The sequence below is a fragment of the Chlorocebus sabaeus genome, chromosome 13, assembly GCF_047675955.1.
Source record: "Chlorocebus sabaeus isolate Y175 chromosome 13, mChlSab1.0.hap1, whole genome shotgun sequence".
In the NCBI taxonomy this organism is placed as follows: Eukaryota; Metazoa; Chordata; class Mammalia; order Primates; family Cercopithecidae; genus Chlorocebus; species Chlorocebus sabaeus.
The window spans coordinates 42,404,934-42,426,612 of record NC_132916.1 but is presented as its reverse complement, the minus strand read 5'-3'; the positions used below and the strand labels follow the sequence as shown (position 1 = coordinate 42,426,612).

The following is a 21,679-nucleotide window of genomic DNA, read 5'->3' as shown; positions in this document are numbered from 1 at the left end:
CACAGCTAGCAAGTGGCTTCAAGTCATCATCATGCACTTAGTGGCCCCCTGACTGTCTAATCACATCCACTTCTACTCCTTAAAGGTCAGTTCTCCACCAGCAGCAATCACAATCTAAAAATACAAATTAGATCACATCGGTCCCCTGCCCAACACAGTCTAATAATTTTTCTAAGAGCAAATCCAAACTCCTTTCCTTGACTTTGCCTTATACAATCTGCCTCATCTTTGTCTTGAATTTACTCTCTTACTACTAGTAACTTCTTTCACTCTTTCCATTTCTTAAACATGCCATGCTCAAGTTCTTCACCCTCATACTGTCCTCTTTGCTTGGAACTCTCTTCCCCATATCTATGCATATTTTACTCCCACACATTCTAATGGGAGGGTCAGAAAATAAAACCTAAGTATGCCTTAGAAAGGAAGCTTCATGAGGGTAAGAACAGTCTTCTTCATGCTATATGTCTAGTTGCCAATGGGAAAGTGTAAATAATATATGCTCAAAAAATACTAGCTGAGCCCTGAACAAATAAACATGAATTGATCTTTCTTTTTCACTCACACACCCAGTAAGTCACCAAGTCCTTTCTTTTTAGCCACTTAAAACTATTTAGAATCTCTTTACTTGTCCTGCCTGTCTGATCTCATGTGAAAAGAGATCAGATCATGCAAGGGATCTTTCTAAATTACAAATATCATCATGCTATTTCTACAGTAGAAATGCTCAGAATTAAGTCCAAACTCACGAATATGGCTTATAAGTTAGTCCCTTTGTGACATTGGGTACTTTTTCATCTTCTTTTTTGCTCATTTCCTCCTTCGAACTCCATGCTGTTAGTTATACAAGAGTTGTTAGTTTTAGAGATCTGTTGTACAACATTTGCCTATAGGTAATAGTATTGTATTGGGCACTTGAAATTTATGAGGGTAGAGCTCATGTTAAGGGTTCTTACTGTAATAAAAAAAATTAAATTTAAAAAACACACAAAATACAACCACAAACTCAATGCTGAAGCCATTCCTTAACACACCATGGTCTTTCTTGACTCCTTTATTCACGCCGTCACCCAGGCTGAAGTGCACCTGGGCTCAAGTGATTCTCCCACCCCAGCCTTCCAAGTAGCTGGGACAACAGGCACATGCCACCATGTCCAGCTAAGTTTTTGTATTTTTTTAGAGATGAGATTTTACCATGTTGCCCAGAGTTGTCTTGAACTCCTGAGCTCAAGTGACCTGCCCACCTCGGCCTCCAAAGTGCTCGGATTACAGGCGTGAGCCACTGTTACCGGCCATGACTCATTTCTCCTTCCTTCCTTCCTTCCTTCCTTCCTTCCTTCCTTCCTTCCTTCCTTCCTTCCTTCCTTCCTTCCTTCCTTCCTTCCTTCCTTCCTTCCTTCCTTCCTTCCTTCCTTCCTTCCTTCCTTCCTTCCTTCCTTCCTTCCTTCCTTCCTTCCTTCCTTCCTTCCTTCCTTCCTTCCTTCCTTCCTTCCTTCCTTCCTCTTTCTTTCTTTTTTCTTTCTTTTTCTTTCTTTCTCTTTCTTTCTTTCTCTCTCTTTCTTTCTTTCTTTTTCTTTCTTTCTTTCTCTTTCCCTCCCTTCCCTCCCTCCCTCCCTCCCTCCCTCCCTCCCTCCCTCCCTCCCTCCCTCCCTCCCTTCCTTCCTTCCTTCCTTCCTTCCTTCCTTCCTTCCTTCCTTCCTTCCTTCCTTCCTTCCTTCCTTCCTTCCTTCTTCTCCTCCTCCTCCTCCTTCTTCTTCTCTCTCTCTCTCTCTCTCTCTCGATGGAGTCCGGCTCTGTCACCCACGCTGGAGTGTACTGGCATGATCTCGGCTTACTGCAACCTCTGCCTCCTGGGTTCAAGCCATTCTCCTGCCTCAGTCTTCTGAGTAGCTTGGATTACAGGCATGCACCACCACATCCAGCTTTTTGTATTTTTTAGTAGAGATGAGGTTTCGCCATGTTGGCCAGGCTGGTCTCAAACTCCTGCCTTGGACCCCCGAAGTGCTGGGATTACAGGTGTAAGCCACTGCACCTGGCCGCTAGGACTCATTTCTTTGCACATGTTGTTCCCCCTGTTTGGAGTTCTCATGTCCTTTTCCCTTGCCAGAGTTCAGTTTAGCCAATGCTTCCTCCAGGAAGCCCGCTCTGGCTCCCTAAATCCAGATTAGGTGCCCCCTGAGGGGCTCCCATACATCTCTGTATTACTGAATTGTATTGATTACACTAAAATGCAATTCCTTTCCTTAAGGACAGGAATTTTTCTCTTTTCTGCTCAGTTTTATCTCCTGCAGCTAGGGTGGTGCTTGACACACAGTAGTGATCCTATAAGTATTTTAAAAATTCATTCAAAAATATTGATGGAGCACCTTCTGTGTGTAGGCACTATCCTACGAAATACAAATTCCAGGTAATAAGAAAATTCCCTGCCCTTACAGAGTTTATAAGAAAAGACAGCCAATTAAGTAAAATTAGTTTTGTCAGTGGTGATAAGAACTATGGAGGAAAACAAAACAGGAGAGAGGGGAGGCAGCATAGGAGCGGGTGTGAGGTTGCAATTTTAAACAGGGTGGTTAGAGAAGAGTTCACTGAAAAGATGACAGTTGAGAAAAGTCTTGAGATGCTCATTGCATCATCTGGTAGATAGTAGATGTTGAATGAATGAATAACCAATGAAGCAATGAATAATTTCTATTACTCTGAACCACTTGGGGAGCTCCACTGTCATTAAGTTAGCTGTACTGTATAAATCTACTTATTGAGATGATTTCTGCACGGGGAATCAAAGGTGAGCGCCCTAGGCAGCTGCTACTTCCTGTTATCGTTCTCTGGCCCAGATGGTGTCACAGCTCCTAAACTACTCACAGATACCCCTACTTAATGGCCTCAGGAAATGCCCAGTCATGGTCTGTCTTCCTGTTCAGAGGCTCTTGAATTAGAAATGGCCCCAACTCAGAAGATATAAACAAGAGGGAAGAAAGGAAGGAGAGAGACAAAAATAACTCCTGCTATTTTCTCAGATGCTGGGGTTTCTATGCATTCTCGTTGTCTGAGTCTTACAAAGTTTCAGTGGCCATAAGACTGTTACCTTCCATCATAAAGCAGCTCACAGGCTTTTACTGATTTATGAACAAACCCATCTCCTCCAAAGTGTTGCCAATGGAAGCAGGCTTTGCATAGTTTTTCTTTTTCTTATTTTACATGAAAGGACACTCCCATTTATTACACGTGAATTTTTTACAGTGATAGACTCAAAATGAGCACGGCTGTCAATGGAACCAGTCAAGGTACAGAAGTGTTTTCATGTGCATCTATTCAGGCAGAAAGCACCAGGGTGCTCTCCAAGGAGCCCATCTAGGCAGTATTGGGAGAATTGGCACCTTAGTAACCACAAAGAAGGAACATCTCTTGGGCAGGATACTTTTCTCAAACAAGGGAAATAGAAGTACGGGTGGGCAGGAGAACCTGCTCTTACACTTACGTTTCTGGTTCTATTTGGAGAAGGCTCTCAGAAGATCAGTGCCTTTGAACCTGTCTGGAGGGTGATGCCTCAGTCCATTAGGGCTGCTGTAAAAAAAATACTATAGACTGGGTGGCTTATAAACAACGGAAATTTATTTCCCACAGTTCTGGATGTTGGTGTCTAAGATCAAAGACTTAGACAGCAGATTCTGTCTGGTTGGGACCCACTCCCCGGTTCATAGACAGCAGTCATTTCTCTGTATCCTTGTGTGCATGGTAAGGGGCAGAGGAGGTCAATGGGGTGTCTTTCATAAGGGCACTAATCCCATTCAGGAGGGCTCCACCCTCATGATCTAGTCAACTCCCAAAGGCTCCACCGCCAAATACCATTATATTGGGGGTTAGGATTTCAATATATGAATTTCGGGAAGACACGAACACTCAATCTATAGCAGGTGGGGAGGATTTAGATATTGTCTCCAACTGTATTAGTTTTCCATTGCTGCTGCAATAAATGGCCACAAACTTAATGGCTTAAAACAGCACACATTTATCTTACAGTTCTGGAAGTCAGAAGTCCTAAAATCAAGGGGATGGCAGGGTTGTGTTCCTTCTGTAGGCTCTAGGAGAGAATCCCTTTCCCTGCCTTTTTCAGCTTCTAGGGGCTGCCTGCATTCCATGGCTTGTAGCCCCTTTCTCCATCTTCAAAGCCAGCAATGTGGTGTTTTCAAGTCTCTCCCTGACTCTGACCTCCACTTCTATTGTTACATCTCCCTCCACTCTGACTCCTGCAAAGGACTTCTCTTCAAAGAACCTTTATGATTACATTGAGGTCACCCACATAATTCAGAATAATCTCACCATAGCAACATCATTAGTTTAATAACATCCACAGAGTCTTTTTTGCCATGTAAAGTAACATATTTACATATTATAGGGATCAGAACATTGACTTCTTTGAAGGGCCATTATTCTGCTTACTGTTCCAGTTACGTTCATGCATAATGAAAGGTGTGCCTTGAAAATAATGGAAAGTTCTTTTAAGGGAAGAAGAAAATTACCACTTATTGAGCAGGATGTGCAGGTGTTTACATATCTAATCTTCTGTAATGCACTGGAATTCACTCATCCGAACATGGCTGTCATTCAAGATAGTCATTCTGGAAGGTTATGGTTGTATTTTAATGAATCTTTCATCACTCAAAAATATATTAACTCTTTGAAATTGCCTCTCAGCACTCATTGGAATATCCTTAATGGAAGCAATTGCTCATGCTTTTTGGGTAGGTTTTATTATTTGGAAAGAACCAAAATGCTGGATTATGCTAGATAATACTTTCTGGATTCAAATGAAGGATAAATTATAAAGAAACTTAAATGACTTAAAACTGGTTCTGAAGGAGATTTCAAAAGAGAAATTCTAAATGGTAGCCACATTAGAATAAGTATATACTATTGAAAGATAGCACTTTGAAGAATGATATATTTGCCTATCCAACCTTATCCACTAAATATGCCAGGTAATTTGTCCATTAGTTCTGAGAATTTAAGTAGGAAACTTTGTATGTGGTGTAATACCGGACTACAGAAGTGTTTTACTCTTCACAGATTTAATGTATAGAAATAATACCTAAGGAAAAATATGATTTATTATTCATAGCACAAAATGATTTTTTGATTTATAAGAAATTGTCTAGTGTATTTCCCAGTATATTAAAAATAAAACCATTTGCAAAAATATATTTGAAAATATTAGTTTGGGAAGCAATTCATTGCAGACAAAGCTGAGCTCCTGGCACTGGGAAAACATGATTCTAAGTAGGATACTACCACACTCGTTTGTACAATTTCCCTTTGTACTTTCACTCTAAAACAGAGTGGGCTGGAAAAATTTTGTTCATATCTAGCAGCAGCGTCATTAATCTTTATGAGATTTCACCTCCATTGATTGGTAATGGTCTTACCTGATATAACACCACGATCGGTCAGTGGCAAAGCTAACTGGAATGCGGGTTTCCTAACCTTGTCCTTGTCTCCAGCAAATTCTTTCACTTAGATTACTTTGCATGCAACTGAAATTCACCATTCCTCTTAAATTTGTTGACCAAGAGTAAGAGTGTATGAGAGGATGGGATGGTTAGGCAAAATGTATCTTATGTATTTTCCTTAAATTGGACTGATGGAAAGAACAGATGAAGTGGAAAATATGTGAGTAACAGGAGCTGGCAATTATTGAGCATCTATTATGTGCTGGAGACATTGCTAAGATAATGGGTGTCCCAGCTTGGCCATCTGACTGTCATATGGATCTCAGGCAAGTTTGAGGGCTTCAGGAGACCAGTGGGGACACTGTTAAAAGTCACTTAGTAGGAAGGACTGAGGAATTTTACCAGGGAGGGAGTTAGAGACTGCATTAGGAGCTGATGGCAGGATAAGAATAATATAACTTTTTTTGTTGGTTGCATCATTTTTGCCTTAGTGGACCATCAAATACAATGTTACATTTGCATACCATGATCACACCAGGGGAAAGGATTTTTATTCTCATTTATAGGTGAGAAAATTCATGCTCAAAGAGAGAAAACAAACATGTAAGGGCACCTCATTGATTTAAAACCTGTCTATGTGCACCATTGGAGCTGAAAATCACCAGAGAACCAAGTGGCCTGCTTTATCGTCAGATTCATGTTGTCAGTAAAACCTAGGTTTACAGATCCTGTTCAGGTGTCACCTCTGGAGTCCTTTCCGTCATGGGGTAGAGCCAGTCACTCCTCTGTAGTTCCATGACATTTCGTATGGAGCTCCATTTTACTACATTTCACACTGCATTGTAATTCATTTACTGATCTATCTTCCAGCAAAATAGGCATAAAAGTTTGGAAATTTAATTTCCCCTGTTAAATCATGCTCCATACAGCCATCTACCTGTAAAACTGAGCCATGAGGAAAAAGGGGGCCGGTCCTTTATAGAACAAAGAGGTCAGTGATCAGCTTTAAAACCCAAAGCTAACTTTCTTGACTTCTTTAGCAAGGAAGCATCTTGGAAATCAGGGTCCTGGAGAAATAAGGGATTCTAAATTCTGAAATTCTCCTTCCAACAAATCAAGAATCCATACTGCCAACCATAACAGAGTGTCTTCCAGAATGTGAAAGGTTGCCTCTTTCTCCCTCGAGGCTGAACCGGGCCTGGTTTCCCTGGAAGGAGGATAGAAGACGAGATGGGAGACAAGGAAGTCCATGCAAGAGAGACAGAGGGAGGGAGAGCTTGTCCCTCCCTCCCATCCACTGATTGTGGAAAGAGGAAAGGAAACCGACAAGGGAGAAACAAGTGTTAAGTCGTATGTGCCCAAGATGTGCCCCCTCTGAAGTCCCAGAGGATAGAAGGAATGCTAGATAGTTTGAAGGGAACCCTCCCCCCCAAAAAAACAAAAAAAAGCATCAGGTTTTTTTTTTTGGGGGTGGGGGGCACAAGCCCCACACCAAGCTGAGGAAGCCACATCGGAGAACAACTGGAGCAATGTGTGCTTAGCAGAGCACTAAAGGTGCTGGAATTCTCCTTAGCTCCTGTGCTGCTGGAAGATGTTTAGACATCTGTGTGCCCTGCCTGAGAACGTGTACAGGCTGGGAGGTGGGGAACAGTCTATGTTGCAGGAATCACAAGGTTGGAAGCCAAATGCATTCACATCTGGAGGTTCACTTTATCAATGAGAATCAAGCATAAGTGGGAGCAGTCCACCAGAAGACAGAGACAACTGCTGGGAGGAGAGAGCAGCAGAGGCCAGCAGAACGCCAGACAGCAGCTCCGTGTCCAGCACAGCAGGTGCACATCCAACTACTAGCCAGCTGCCCCTAGGGACATTAGGCACAGGACCAACATCAGGCCATAAGGTCACACAAACCTCCTAGAAATCCACAGACCATCTCAGAAATGAGTGTGGGGGTTGTGATGTCTGAGAGGCTGAGCATTTGTCCAAAAGCAATCGAATTATCCAAAGAGAGTTTTTAAACTGGAAGGGATTGGAAAGTTTTACATTTAGTCAGTCTTTTCCCTCCACTTACTGCTACTTAGCCAGCTGGAGGGTGTTGGGAGGAAGGTTCACTATAAAGATTAGATCTATATTATTATAGAATATAAAGAAAGTACAGTTTTTTGAACATCCAAGTGTAGCATGAATGAATCTGCATCCATTCTATGCCTATAATACTTAAAGCTTCTTCAGAGAAGGGATCTTTTTTTAGTCATCTTTACACTTCCAGACTGTAGCAGAATACTGAAAAGGTGTTTAGTGTTCCATACCCGTGTCCTGTGTCAATAAATGCACTTACTGGTGATAAAACTACTAGAGGTCACTTGTGTTGCCTTGCCCAATAACTGGCCTTTAGAAATTCATCCTTTCATTCATTGACTTGTTTTCAAATGTTTGATATATTTTTAGCATCTATCACATACATGATACTGTGAAGGAAACAAAGATGAATTGTTTCTGCATTTATTCAAACACTAGGAATTGATTCAGTGCTTATTAAGTTCCAAGTACACAGGTCCCACTTTCAAGGATTTTTACAAACTTGAAAGAGAAAATACATAAATAAACAGTTATCATATAAAGTAGAAAGTGACAGTTCCTATAAGAAAACTGGAGATGAAGAAATGAATAAAGAGTTCAGACAGGATCAAATACAATGTCTTCTAATCTTGCAAACATGGCTGTTACAGAATGTAGTTAAAGGAAAGGGAGACAGATACGTCCCTTGCTTTCTGATGGCTTTGCCAAAGTTACTACCCCTTCCCTAGAAATTTCTGCAGAAATCACCCCTTAATCTGCATGTAATTTAAAATGAGTATCAATATGACTGCAAAACTGCCGTAAGCTTCTGATCTCTGCCTATGGAGTAGCTCCACTCTACAGGAACAGTCAGAGAGCTGTAACACTGCCAGAGCTGTAACACTGCTGCTTCAATAAAGCCATTTTCTTCTACCTCTGGCTTGCCCTTGAATTCTTTCCTGGGCAAAGCCAAGAACCCTGTGGGCTAAGCCCCACCTTGGGGCTCACCCGTCCTACATCACCTTCTGTGGTAGGCAGTCGTGGAGAATGCATTTAACGATGGTGTAGAAATGGGCATAGTAATGGAACTAAAGAGAGATTGACAATAGCTCTACTGTGTTCCTCTGATGATATGCAGGTGTTTATGTCCCATATCAGGACAAAAGTCTGACAGAAACTGTGCAGCACCCAACCAAATAGTTAGATTTGAACTGCTACATATTTAAGTTATTTTCTCAGTCATGGCAATCGGAAGTCTGGATCTAAGAAATCTGAAAGAGATTTGGAATATCATGTTTCCTTTGGGGGCAAGAACTTGTCTGGTTTTAAAAGCGTTACCTTTTAATGTACTTTAAGAATATCATTTGAATAGTCATTAAACTTCCACCGTCCTGCATCAGGGACAGGTAAAAACAGTGAAAATATAGCCTTAAGAGCTGAGCTTATAGTCGTAAACCCTAGCTCCTGGGACCCGTTTCTAATGTAAATAGGCAAGCTTTCTCTCTGGCTCATCCACAGAGGTCAACATTTAAGTTGGCTACAAACTTTAGAAGTCTGCTTAGTGACCTTCTCTCATCTGTCATACTTCTTGACTATGGAACCACACTTACGTGAAACCTGAGGGTGGGAGGTGTTTCTCCTGTGTCTCCATGGAGCTGACTGCAGACGTTTATCATCACGCTTACGGTACTGTATTCTAAGTGTTACTATAGCTGTCTGTTGCCTCATAGTAGGGCTCAGGTCTGATCAAGGGTTGTGTCCCTAGCATTTAGCTAAGGCATTTTTTTTTCTTTTTGTAGAGTTGGGGTCCTGCTATGCTGCCCAGGCTTTCCCCAAACTCTTGGGCTCAAGCAATCCTCCTGCCTGAGCCTCCCAAAGTGCTGGCATTGCAGGCATGAGCCACCGTGCCTGGTCTAGGGCATTTCTTAATCAATAAAGTAATATATATGCCAAATCTACTCATATGGCTTAAACTTGAGATTCTAGACATATGAAAAAATACAAACGACTTGGCCTTTCTCTGTATTTGATACAACTTAACCTACGGAAATTCAGAAAGAGTGAACCCAGAAAGGCCTGAGAGTTACATAAAGTGATGAGACTAACTGTTGCATGCATATGTTTTATACACCCTGTGGAATTAATCTCAAGGTTGGATATCACACTGCACATTAGGGAGACTGGCATTTGTTTTGTATTAATCTCTACTAACATGCCCATGTCAGAGGAGTGGTGCAGAAAAGAAAATAATCAGTGTTGGAAGGATTACCTCCTTGTCCTTCACTCTTGATGGAAACTGCTTAAAGAATCTGAAGAGCTGTGAAATATGCACTGTGTGAAGGAGGGGATAAGGTGTCAGAGGCTCAGACCCCTCAGCATGGTTAGCAAGGATACGGGAAATTGTTCCCAACGTGAGTGAATTTTAATTACCAAACTATCATGTTTGAAGAGATACACTTTCTTCCTATTTCACAGAAACACTAGTTTAATCTGTTTGCATTTGAGTCTGTATTCCTGAAAAAAGATGAATAATCTTTGGATAAGAAGTCATACAGCTAGTATTTCTACTGTAATGGTTCATATAGAACAGTTATAAAAATAGCATAGCTTTGAAAATATATCCAAATGTCATTGCTAATCTCTCTCAAAGTCACAGCACAATCTATTCATTCTCCACAAGTCAAGATACACCAGCCTACAAATGCATCTTTAGAATAAAATCCTTATAAATCCAACATGATAATGCTACCATCTCTCTTTTTACTTTCTAATAAGGAAAACAGCTAGGTTTCTTCACTTCAATATCTTTCTTTCATCATCTTTTTCCTGCAAAAATGTTATCATTTTTGTCAATGTTAACTTTTTTTTTGCTTCAGATTATAAAGCAAAGTTAGAAATATTTTTCCCAAAAGACATTCAACATAACTAGCCATTCTGCAAATACAAATTAAAACCACAGTGAAATATTACTACATGGCTTTTAAGTTGCCAGAAATAAAAAATAATGGTAACACTAAATGCTGGTGAGGATGGAGAACCAATAGATGTCTCATACGTTGCTGGTGGGAATGTAAAATGGTACAGCTGCTAAGGGAATTAGCTTGACAGCTTCTAAAAGTAAATATGCACTTACCATATGACCCAGCTATTGCACTTTTGTGCATTTATCCCAGAGAAATGAATACTTTATTGACACAAAAACCTGCACATGAATGTTCACAGCAACTTTATTTATAAAAGCCTAAAGGTGGACACAACACAAATGTCTTTCAGCAGGTAAATGGTTACACAAACTCTGGTTTATTCATACCATGGGACACTACTCAACAATAAAAAAGAACAAACTATTGATACATGAAACAATTTAGAGGGATTTAAGGACACTATGCTTAGTGAAAAAAGTTGATCTCAAAAGGTTAGATACTGTATAATTTGGTTTTTATATAGCATTCTCTAGCTGACAGAATTGTATAGATGAAGAACAGATTAGTGGTTGCCAGCGACAGAGATGAGGGTGATGGGCTTCATAGGGGTAGCTCCAAGGGGTTTCGTTTGTGGTGATGAGACAATTCTGTACCTGATTGTAGTGGTGGTTACATGAACCTATACATGGGACCAAAGTGCATAGAACTACATACACACACACATACACACACACACAAGTGAAGGTAAAAATGTATGAAAAGTGAAATAGTTCTACAGTCAATATCCTGGATCTGTCATTATTCTAAGTAATAGAAAATGTCACCATTGGGGAAAGTTGTGTGAAGAGTTCAAAGGATCTTATATTTTTACAGTGATTATAGATTTATAGGAAATTGCAACAATATTTTTTCAGTGATTATAGATTCACAGGAAATTGCAGCTATATATATATATATAAATAAATAAAAGGAAAATATATACATATATTTTCCTCTCAAGCTTCATGTATCCATTGTTTGTGACATTTGTGCAGAAACTGAAAGGGCAAGGGGATAGGGCAGGGAGTGACTATGCCTTTTTGTTTACATCTCTGTTTTTGACAGAATCTGAGAACAAGAGCATTTGGTGCTCTGCCAGTTATTAATGAAATCTCTCTTGTTAAAACAAATGTGCTTGGGTCACATCCTGTCATTTGTTTCCTAAGAAAAATACAGGTTTTCTTTTACCTACAACATTAAGTCATCCTGGCATCGAAGACCTTCTACAATATGGCCCAGCTTAACTCTTGGCTCTCGCTTCCTCTATTCCTTTTTGAGTACCTATTGCTTCAATCTGTTCACATACCAGCCACAATGGTCTTTGAAACTCAAATCTGTCACATTAACTTGCAGATTAAAAATTTTGCAGTGGCTTCTAGTGGTACTAGCCTAAAGACCCAAACACTTGACCTGGCCACCCAGATCTGTGGGGGCTGACCCCTGCCTCTTTGTCTCACCATCTTGTGCCACTTTTCTCTTTGGTGTCCTTGCCCAGACACGTGACCCTGCTTGGAACCTCATCCTTGCCATGGTCCATCCCAACATAGGGGCTTGAACATGCTGTCTGCTTAGCCTGGATCTCTTTCTCTTCCAACTAATCTACTCAGTTCCACCATCAGTTCTTCAGGAAGATCTTCCCCAACCTTCCAGTTTGGATTAGATTGCTTTGACAAACGTTCCCAGAGAACTGTGTTGATTTCCTTCAGAATGTTTATTCTTGATTATATCTTCATTCGTTTGGTTATTTGATTCAAAGCTGCCTTTCTCACTTGACTGGAAGCTCTGTGAGAGTATGTACAGGATTTACTTTTGCGTACAAGTGTATTCACCACCTAATAGTGTCTTGAACACAAAGTATTCAGTAATTACTTTTGAAGTGACTATTAATCAGATAAAAATAATTGTTCTCCAGTCATATTCCTTGAGTTTTAGGCCCCCAGACTTCTGTTATGAGGTGTGTTTCATATGCAAAGTTATACCCACATTTTATCCTCTCCACATTTTATCCAATCTCAGAGACCCATCTGAATGGACACTTCCTTGACTTTTCATACAACTATCATCTCTGCCTCCTTTGAAAATCATGGAACTTAAGTGTCTGCTCTCTTGCCACACTTGGTGTTACTATCATTAAGCTGTGCCTCTTATCCCCTTTAGAAGTTCATAAGCTTCAGTAGGGCAAGGCTGATTCATTTCCCTTTATATCACCTGCAGTAACTAGTGCATTTCTCAGATGCTAAATAAACGTGTCTTCTTTATTGATTAATATAAGTAAAACACATATTATATGTTCAATTAATGTTTATAGAAACAAGGGAAAATTGTTTTAGGTACTTGTCAGTTCCACCAATCTGTAGTGAATAAAAGATTGGTGGAACTGACTAAAACAGCACTATAAATAGGGCTCACAGAGGAAATGCCTTCTGTTCTGATCACTTGTTATTTAATAGATTTATTTGTTATAGGTGGCAAAGCGGTTCTAGAACTGTTAGATTCAACTTGCCTTTTTACTTCCCTGTTTCTTGCTCAGTAAATTACAGTGAAGACGAATTGACATTTCACTGAAATAATTTTTCTTACTACAGAATTAAAATAAACCTTTTCATAGAATGCAGCATTAAATAGGGTGCCAAATGGCTAACTTGAGAAAGATGGCAGGATGGATATAGTGTCAGGTGTAGAACATAGGTTTGAACTAAATACCTGAGGATCAGGGGACCAGCTATTAAGAATAAATTGTCACTGTTCACAGGCAAAACACACTTGAAAAAACTTAAAAAAAAAAAAACAACAACTCACTGAACTTAAACAATTTGTTGTAATTTTTTCAATGCTCAACAGAAAAAAAACAAACAAACAAACGCCAACTATGGTTCCAAACAGGAAAGTCACTCCTCATTTCCCCCTTAGGTCCTTTAATACGTCTTGACTCTGGGCTAATGGGTCCAGTTTTGGTGTGAAGACAACATTTCTCCCTCCCTTTCCGCACCCTACCTCTATGAACATTCTGGGGGCTTCTAAATTTAGATAAAGGACCATTGGGAGTTCCTGTGCTCCAAAATACTGGAAATCAATGTATACAATTAACTTCTTCAAACATTTATTGAGTATCTAGTATGTGCTGGGGTTTCCTCTAGGTACTAGAGATTCAAAGGTGAACAAGAAATTATCCTTGCTATGAAAGAGCACACCGTTTGGTGGAGTAGATGGGAATATGCAAATATCCTTCTTAGGTAAAAGACTGCAAATAGAGCTAGAAAGCACAACACCTCGGAAGACAAAAGAGAGAGAGACTTGTTCTGATTGTGGGGTTTGTTGATGGGAGGTGGGAGCTACACTGGGCGTAGAGACATTGTGGTTCTTCCTCCTGCATCCATCTGTCTCACCTCTCCCTTAATGGGTGACAGATGTGTGACTGGATGGCATTGATCCCACCCTGACTCTATCAGTGGGTACTGTTCACTCAAAATGCCAGGAGTACTTCTATTGAGAACCATTCAGCTAAACCAGTGAGAGAAATCTCATCCTCTATTGATTCAGCTACTCCAGGTCTAAGCCAATTAACTCACAGCATTCTCCTTGGCCATTAGTGTGGCCTAATCAGAATACAGTGTCAGATTTTTATTCAATGGTTGTGGGCAAGCATCTTTTCTGTCTCTCATTGGACATGAAGGAAGAAGGACATGTACCCCCAATTTGTGCTCAAATCCATCTCATGACCATGAGAGGAGCCTGCTTTAATATAAATCTAGCAGAAGGGATAGTAGAGGCGAAACATGGGAAAAACGAAAAACAAAAATGAGCCCCTGATGACATTATTTGGCCAACTATCCTGAAGATCATCCTTTTTCTAGATGTTCCAGTTATGAGAATCAATAAATTCCCTTTATTATCATTATATTATTATTATTACTATTATTTAAGAGATGGGATCTTACTATATTGCCCAGAACAGCCTTGAATTCCTGACCTCAAGCAATCCTCTGGCCTCAACCTCCCCAGTAACTGGGCAGCTGGGACTACAGAGGTGCACAACTGTATGCCCAGCTTAAATTTCTTTATTTCAAAAGACAGTTTCCGCTGGGCTTTCCCTTATTTATAATTTGAAAGCATCCTAAGGTACAGAGGACGTTGAAATACATAGGACTTCAATGGGTAGGGGATGGAGGTGGAAAGGATATTCCAAGTAATAGAAACACCTTGAGCAGGGTATTAATTTAAAAAATGTAGCAAATTGTGTGTGTGTTTAAGAGAGAGAAACCTAGGTGTTTATGGGACATCTATAGTGGGAAATATTCTTATACCATTCCTAAGATGAGAAAGGGAGAGGGGAGGTGGAAAGAAAGAAGCAATGTTTTTTTCTAGTGACAACTTCAGATTGCACTGAATAATGAATGTCGATATACATAAACTGCCAATAATTTTTATTTCCATAATTTTTTCCAGTGTATTAGTATTTATCATAAAAATATATAATAAGATTTCAAAATTAAATGAGTGGTAAATTCGCCAATTTTATGAAACTCATTTCATTTGTACACAGCATACCAAATTACTGGTGCTGTGTACAATAACAATTACATAGTTATGACGTATCTAAAAGGTTTTTCCATTTTAAAGCTTGATTGTATGGAGAGGTGAACATGAAGGACATTATAACTATCGTTGTTAAAGAAGACATACAGGCTGGGCGCATGGCTCATGCCTGTAGTCCCAGCACTTTGGAAGGCTGAGGTGGGTGGATCTCCTGAGTTCAGGAGTTCGAGACAAGCCTGGGCAACATGGGGAAATCCCACCTCTAGAAAAACTACAAAAATTAGCCAGGCATGTTGGTGTGTGCCTGTAGTCCCAGCAACTTGTTGCTGAGGCCAGAGGATCGCTTGAGCCCAGGAAGTTGAGGCAGCAGTGAGGCATGTTTCTGCCACTGTACTCCAGCCTGGGTATAAAAGAGAGACAAAGGAAAAAAAAAGTTGTGCACTGAATTATTCTCCCTCTGGAATGTGCAGCCGTTGTGTGTGTGTGTGTGTGTGTGTTTTCTTAGAATTCATGAGGTCTTACGCAAAATAAAGAAACTGTAATTGGGGAAGTTCTAGGTGATGGCTTAATCATATTTATAATTGGTGTGTTTATGTCTAAATGCTAATTTATGCATGATGCCATCCATACCAGGTAGATTTATAAATTAATTTTAAAAAGTCATACTCCTTGCTTTCAAGATCCTTAAAAATGTCCTAACAGCATTGACAATGTATAGAGAATAGAGAGTATGAGTATCCCCAAATATATTTTTTAACAAAAAGAAATGTAATATATTGTGCATGGGGGCATTTTGAGTCTCCTTTTCATCTTGGAAAAGATGAAAAAGAAACAAGAAGGCCAACTTTAGGGAAAGCAGGGCTCTAAAAGTTGGAGAAGAGAAAGTTCTAAAAGGGAGAGAAAGGATTTCATACAAGGAAATGTTTTTAAAAGGCAAGTGCCAAGAATGCACTCCTTCTGGAGTCTCATGGGGCATCTTGCTACTGCCTTGTATCTCTTCCAACATCAGTCTAAAAGTCACAGGATGCTAAGGATTAAAGTGGCCAGACAGGCTCAGGTCTCCCTTATCAGTTATCTATTTTCTTAAATATGCACCTTACTAGGAATCTGATCGCACAAAAGCTCTTGGAACACAACGTGCATATGGAAGTGGTCCTGGAAAAATGCTACCATTAATTACTTTCATTTCAAGCTATCTTTGAAGTTCATATGAAAATCAGATGGTAGGAAAACTAAGTCAGGTTTAGATAGTTTCCCACCCACTGTATTTCATCTAAATTTTTTCAAGTGCTTTGCTGCTTATTTGTTTCTCCATTTTTGTTATTGCTGTTCATAAGCAAATAGACAAGATGGCAGGAAGTATCAAAGCTAAACTAAATCTATTATGAGAACAATGTTTTGTTTTGTGTTTTATCCTAGAGCTTTGCAATGGTATGGAATTAATAATATTGCCATATAAAAAGAAGTGAAGATGAAACAAAAATAGTTAAGTTTATCATTTGCAGTGCAATGAGGAATATATATGTCTGTCAAAAATTGTGAAAAGCAAAGGTAAACTTGCAATTGTGTGTGTGTGTGTGTGTGTGTGTTCATGTGTGTGAGAAAGAGAAGGAGAGGGAAGAAGGGAGAGAGGAACACAGTAGCTATCTTCAGGCATAACACATTTTAAGAATTGAATTCTTGTCCCTTTAGGAAAAAACCTGTCCCTTCAGGTTGCAAATTTTACACATTAAAAAAGCTAAAAGAAAAGATTATTAAGCAGTTTGATTATTTAATCAAAGTCTATTAACATTCTAAAAAGTTAAAAGTTGTGATTAAAATTGATTTGTTTTTATATTTATTAATAATTCTCCTGCTAACATAAGATTAGTTGACAGCATTCAAAGACACAAATTTTTTTACATTGTCAATAGTAATTGTAATATATTCGAAACAAAGGGATAAAAGATGTCCAATTACACTTAAATTAAAAAAATTATAAGACATATAAATAAAGTTCAAGTTAATTTTTATACAACCAGTTTCCCTCTTGTTGTAAAACTTACAGACTTATAGTATACAGAATCTGTATAGTACAGACTGTATACTATAGTATAGTATACAGATAGTAACTTATAGTATACAGATTCTCAAGGACTAAACTGAAAGTAAACTACATGTGGATAGAGGAAGTTGAGAAGGGAAGAAGAACCATTGGTACCTGGATACTGGTCAGCGTTGTGTATTGGTAAGCCTTGACCACCAGGTAATTTGCTTCCAGGTCTATGAGTCCCAAAATCATGTACTTCCACCATCTTCGTCGTAAAATTGCCAGGAGGTTTTCTTCTCCTGTGTTACAAAGTTAAGAAGAAATGGGTTAGGTTCCTGAAACAGACTAAATTGTATATTTAGAAGAATTCTAATATGTTGCAACATTATATATTTTTAACCTTAAGTTTACCAAATATTTAAACAAATAAATCAAGGTATCAGATACCCACATGTTTTTACTTAGCAAATTATCTTTATTGTAGATTTGGCTTTTCAAGTTAGTTTCTATGCCAGAGTAAGACTGGGCAGGTTATTAGCTTACCATGCAAAATATCTTTTGTGTGTGAATAAAGGAACAATAAAATATTTACATCATATGAAAATAAAAAGAAAGGTGTACCAGAAAGGCTGCATAAACACACACATTCCAAATCATCCTAAATTTCAGGATTGTGATGAAATAGATAAAAATGAAAAGAACCAAATAGAAAAAGGCTTGTGCTTGGCAGCAGTTCTGTAGTAAGACTCTGAGATGCTATCCCGAGTTCCTGATCAGCGTGAATGTTGCATGCACTCTGGTGGTTTGTGGATGATGGGAAGAGAGAGGAAGTTGGGTCATCACTCTCAGATGAAAAGGAGTGCCATTTGAAAACACTTTTAATACTGCCAACAACTATAATCTTCACCATCTTGCATTTTAAACTGGTAGCATCAGAACAGCTGAATCTCTTAGTTCTTCATTCTTATTTTGACATATTTCAGGCCTGAGATAAACCTTATTTTTCAAGGCGGGGCAATCAGGATCAGGAACAATAATAACTCTCTGTAGCCAACCTGTGGGGTCTTCATAGAGGATGTAGGTATACAGAAACTCAGTGAATGGTGACTATAACCATATTTATGACTGTGTAACAAGGTATCCGGAGACAGAGATGTTTAAAACAAGAAATACTGATTATCTCTCAGTTTTTGTGGGTCAAGAACCAGGTTAGAGCTTAAATGAGTGTCTCCAGCTCAAGGTCTCCCAGTAAGTTGCAGCCAGTTGTCAACCAGGAATGCAGTGTGATCTGAAGGAATGACTGGGAAGGGACCTGCTTCCAAGCTCAGTCACATGGCTGTTGGTGGGTGTTGGCCCCTTACCCCAAGGATCTTTGCACAGTACTGCCTCAAAACATGGTATTTGGTTTATCCCAGGATGAACAACGAGAGAGAGAGAGAAAAAAAAAAACAAAGATGGAAGATCAGTTTTTTATAACCTGTTCTCAAAAGTGACACTTTTACTCTATTCTTTAGTAAAGGGTCAATAAGTCCAGCCCACATTCAAGGGGAGAGAAATCCATAAGGAAGTGAATACCAGGAGGCAGAGATCCTTGCAGGCCATCTTAAAGGCTGCCTAAACAGTGACACACATCTTTAGTACTAGAGATGTACTTCAGCTGGTCCTCAAAGCCTCAGCAGAACACTGGATCCTCAGCTGTATTTGGACCACTCTCAGAACCTTGAGCTACTGATTTCTGCTCTTAGTTGTATTCCAATGACCATGATATGACGTGGTCTTTCCAACCCTATGGAGACATGTGAGCACAAAGCTTTCAGTTACATACAGACTGCCAAAGCATGAGTTGTGGCCAGTTGGCAATAGGAGAGAAGGGTCTCTTGAGACCTTTGGTGGTCAAATCAGTTTTCCAGCCTACTTTTTCAAGCCACACTTCTCATAGCCTTCAAGCCTTCAAGCATGCACAAAGTCTTTCTGTCTCAGGGAACTGCACTCCCCATCTTGCAAACTCCTATTCATTTTTCAAAATATAGCCCTTCGCTGGTCTTTTGGCTAACCCCTTTCCCCAACTGGGCAATGCACATCCATCTCTAATTAATCCTTTCATAGGATTGTGATTACTGACTCTTCACTAGACAGGGTGCTTGTATCCAAAGGTAGAGTTAATGTCTTACTCATATACTTATCCATAGCGTCTAGCAAGGGTTAGCTAAGTGTTTTGGAGTGAATGAATTAATGAACTGAAAAAAAAAAAAAAAAAACAAACCCTGTGAAATACTGTCTGAATATGTCAAGAGCCAGTGCTAGAATATGAGTCACTCTTTTCACGGTTTTGCACATGAGAAGGCTGGTAGATGTGATCCCCAAGGTCAGTTCTTCACCGCCAGATCATTTTGGCAGTCTTTGAGCAGCTCTTCTGCCTCTCTGACTTGCCTTACATGTTTGACAATCAACACATCTGTCAGGATTTGTCTTGTCAGTCGGTGATTCTCAACTTGACTCTATATTCACATCATCTGGAGAGCTTTTAGAAAGTCCTGGCCGGGTGCGGTGGCTCATGCCTGTAATCCCAGCACTTTGGGAGGCCGAGACAGGCAGATCATGAGGTCAAGAGATCGAGATCAACCTGGACAACATGGTGAAATTCTGTCTCTATTAAAAATACAAAATTTAGCTAGGCGTGGTGGTGCACACCTGTAGTCCCAGGTACTCGGGAGGCTGAGGCAGGAGAATCACTGGAACCCAGGAGGCGGAGGTTGCAGTGATCCGAGATCGCGCCACTGCACTCCAGTCTGGCAACAGAGTGAAACTCTGTCTCAACAAAACAAAACAAAACAAAACAAAACTCAAAAAAGTCCTAATGCCTGGGACCAGCCCCTAGAGATTCTGATTTAATTGGTCTTGGGTGGGGGGGCCTGTGCATTGTGCTGAGAATCAAAACTAGGACTTTCAGATGATTAATGTTCAATGGCCATTCTCAGGGTGACTTGAGCTAAGAATCCCAAAGAGATACAACCACAGAGTGGTGAAGACTCTTCATACCAAAGAAATGACCTGAACATTTGGCCCAAAGTACACTTTCTCTTGTCTCTGGGCCTTTCCATGTGCTGTTTCCTCTACTTGGACTATTCTTCCTTCAGTCTCCAAATGAAGTCTCAGCATACATACTTCTATCAGGAAGCCTTCCTTGATACTCTTATCACTCTAGACAGGGCTAGGTTTTCCTGCTGTGTGCTCCCTTAACAACCCCCCCCCCTTTTTTTTTTTTTGAGATGCAATTTTGCTCTTGTCACCCAGGCTGGAGTGCAATGGTGCAATCTCGGCTCACTGCAACCTCCACCTCCCAGGTTCAAGCAATTCTCCTGCCTCACAGTCTCCCGAGTAGCTGGGATTACAGGCATGTACCACCACACCCAGTTAATTTTGTATTTTGAGTAGAGATGGGGTTTCTCCATGTTGGTCAGGCTGGTCTCAATCTCCTGACCTTGTGATCCACCTGCCTCAACCTCCCAAATTGCTGGGATTACAGGCGTAAGCCACCATGCCCGGCCAACACCCTTTATTTATGCCAAGTGCTTATCCTCCCGTCTTATAATTACCTACTTTCTTGACTCTGTTACACATTAGATTATTAACAATTTGGAGACAGCAGAATTGTCTTGGTCATCACTTTATTCCCAGATCCAACAGTGCATGACAGGCAGTCAATAAATAATACAACTGCATAAATAAATTTCAAGTTTAATAATCTCAGCAATGTTAAATGCCATTGCAATTGAGGCACTGAAAATATATCTATTAGAAATATTCATGTTTCAACCTATGAGAATTGTTTTCTAGTTAGAATGTAGACAACATCTGACAAAATTAATTTGGTGAACATTTTACACATAATACACTGTACCTTGGATATAAAAAGGTGAATGGCATATTTAACCTTCACACTGCAATTCTAAAAATAATAAATAAAGGGTCACAGACTCTTGTCCCAGTTAATTTACACAGTGAACACAGAATTGCCAGACTCAGAGCACACCAGCCACATCTCAATACATAGCACTGAAAAAATGGGCTATGGTGCTGTTTGTTCCATCAATCAATAACATATTCAAAGTGTTATTCATTACATAGATTCAAAGGAATGATTAGTTGCCTTGCCATTCTGCTGAAGTTTGCAATGCAAAACACCCTAAATAAATGCTTCCATATTGTTTCATCTGAAGTACCTGAAAATAGACAACATGCTTGCTTAGCAGAATTATTCAGGAGGGCAAGAGGAAGGCTTTTTTATTTTTGGCTGAGCAAAAAATGCAACCGCTGAAAAGCCTGCTTGGGGATTTATCTACATGACTCCCATTAACACTGTTCTACAATAGACCATTAAAACTATTTCTAGAATAATGAAAATATATTCCTTAGAGTCCCTGTGCCAGCACTACCCAAACCTCATGAAACAGGGCCATCTATAAGAAACACCAGTACAGCTGGTAATATGCTAATGTTTTGAAATCCACCCCACCTTTTCTTAAAAATTAACTGGGAGAAGTAATAAAATCCATGGGTGGAAACTTTAGAATTATGGTTTGACAATTAAATGCATTCTGTTCACTATTTTTATTATCAATATGTCCAAATATAAATAAAAAGATTAG

At 39.7% G+C, this 21,679-nt stretch overlaps 1 protein-coding gene across 1 annotated transcript in view; it reads right to left on the bottom strand.

The window, feature by feature from the left end:
- The window catches only part of SLC35F1 (solute carrier family 35 member F1), a 420,547-nt gene that overhangs the window by 57,880 nt on the left and 340,988 nt on the right, over positions 1-21,679 (bottom strand). Inside the window, exon 3 of the mRNA XM_038000977.2 lies at positions 17,202-17,329. Coding sequence (XP_037856905.1) covers positions 17,202-17,329 — 128 coding nt within the window. The remainder of the gene's footprint in view (positions 1-17,201; positions 17,330-21,679) is intronic.